At 42.9% G+C, this 2,086-nt stretch overlaps 1 protein-coding gene across 1 annotated transcript; it reads left to right on the top strand.

The window, feature by feature from the left end:
* Positions 1 to 130: 130 nt before the first annotated feature.
* Positions 131 to 1,697, top strand: LOC107302044 (NAD kinase-like; the record flags this gene model as incomplete). The annotated part of the gene is made up of 2 exons (XM_015831173.1): positions 131 to 228; positions 1,543 to 1,697. Coding segments are annotated over exons 1-2 (240 nt in total), but the record flags the coding sequence as incomplete, so codon positions are not given.
* Positions 1,698 to 2,086: the final 389 nt, after the last annotated feature.

The following is a 2,086-nucleotide window of genomic DNA, read 5'->3' as shown; positions in this document are numbered from 1 at the left end:
CATTTTGTCCCAGACGTAAGAACAAGGACGAAAATGCTCAGGGGATGCTGTTTTCCCCAACTCTTTCTCCGTGCTTTCTAACATTCCCCCTCTCCCTGTTGTTGTTTTTTTTCCTTTGCCAACAGAGGAGCGTACCCCCAGTCATGGCTTTCCATTTGGGGTCCCTGGGCTTCCTCACCCCCTTCAACTTTGAGAACTTTCAGTCTCAGGTCACCCAAGTCATAGAAGGTAAGTCCCAAAAGGTCCTTCTATTTCTACAAGGCTGCCCCCTCAGATGCGTGGTCTTGTCTCAAATCTTGTTTGAGACAAGAGCAGCGTCAACAGTTCGCCTTCTGCTCAGCGGTGACTCCCTCTCTGGCAGTCATTTGGGGACATGCTTTCAAAATCCCAGCTAGATCCCCTTTTAAGATTATTAGAGTTAAAGTATGTTAATATTTGATTGTATTATGTTTGGGTAGTTTTATTTAGATCTGGGATGACATGTGCATAACCCTGTATTCGGTTCTGGGAAGTCCAGGGGGAGGGGAGGGTATTAAAGATGTAAATGTAAATTTTGGTATATTAAAATGTTATAGTGAAATAATGTATTTGAAGAAGATGAGATGCTCGGCTGGCGCCCCCAAACTGCGTCCGAAGGATGAGGAAAGGAAGGAGGTGGGATGTGTAGGGTGGTTGAGAGGAGGAAGGAGGAGAGAGGTGTAGGTAGGAGAACAGAGGAGGAGGGAAGTAGGCAGGAAGGGTGAAAGAGAGGGTGGACGCAGGCGGGGGGGCTGCTGAGTATCTCTGAATAGATTTAATATGGGGGGTTTTCTCTTGTTTATTAATGTATACCATATTTGTAACTTGTTTTATATATATATATATATATATATATATATATAGGGAGTTCAGACAGATCGGTCTGATTGTGAACACCTTGACATTTTCAACTGCCATACTGCAGTATTACTCTTTTTACAATATCTCTTGCCTTGCCGCCCCCAACTAGGGGCATAGAGCAGGCTCAAGTCGCAACTGCGAAGTATTTTTATATCCAAATTTCTTTTTTCTGACAGAGAGTAAAGAATTAAATTGGGAGACTAAGATGGACCATTTCTGGCTTTTTTGCCTTCATCAGTTAGCCATACCCTTTTTATGGGATTCGAACCTGGGAAGTTATACATCCTAGGCAGTGATTTAGCCACTGAGCCACCTGTGTACTCTTTTAATATATATATATATATATATATAAAGAGTACACGGGGGGCATATATATATATATATAAAGAGTACACGGGGGGCATGGGGATACAGTGTACCCTGCAGCAGGAAAGTCCAAGTTGACACAAACTTTTTTTTTTTTTTTAAGTCCCGGGGAATTTTAGCCGTTCAAGGAAGCCAATACCGAGTCACGGTCTGAATTAAGAACATTTTTTTTCTGGATTGGCTCAAGATTGGCTGTACCGTTCCATGAAATGGATTGTGTTATCCAGCACAGCTCATGCTTGTGCTAATCGGCCTTGCCATTTTAATCCCTTCTCTGTCTTTAATTCTTCCTGGCAGGCAACGCGGCCCTCATTCTCCGAAGCAGGCTCAAGGTGAAGGTGATCAAGGAACACTGGGAGAAGAAGGCCGTGATTCAGAACGGGATTGAAGAAAACGGAGTGGTGTCTTCGGGTCTGGAGAAAGAAATGTTTAAGCAAGCAACTCAGTATCTGGTGGGTATCTTTGCTAGGTTATTTTTTGTTTTATTTATTCAATTTTTATAGCTGCCCAACTCAGCCAAGTGACTCTGATGAACAGGTCTTCTCCTTCCTTCCTTCCTTCCTTCCTTCCTTCCTTCCTTCCTTCCTTCCTTCCTTCCTTCCTTCCTTCCTTCCTTCCTTCCTTCCTTCTTCCATTCCATTCCATTCCATTCTTCTCTCATTGTCTTCCTTCCCTCCTTTCTCCATCCCATTCTTCTCTCATTGCCTTCCTGTTTTCTCATTGCCTTCCTTCCTCCCTCCCTCCCTTTTTTTCTCTTTCTTTCTTTCTTTCTTTCTTTCTTTCTTTCTTTCTTTCTTTCTTTCTTTCTTTCTTTCTTTCTTCCTTCCTTCCTTCCTTCCTT

This window comes from Protobothrops mucrosquamatus, unplaced genomic scaffold (assembly GCF_001527695.2).
Source record: "Protobothrops mucrosquamatus isolate PMUCROS unplaced genomic scaffold, P.Mucros_1.0 scaffold23917, whole genome shotgun sequence".
NCBI lineage: Eukaryota > Metazoa > Chordata > Lepidosauria > Squamata > Viperidae > Protobothrops > Protobothrops mucrosquamatus.
Note: the sequence above shows the minus strand (reverse complement) of the source record. Positions and strands in the feature narration are given on the sequence as shown.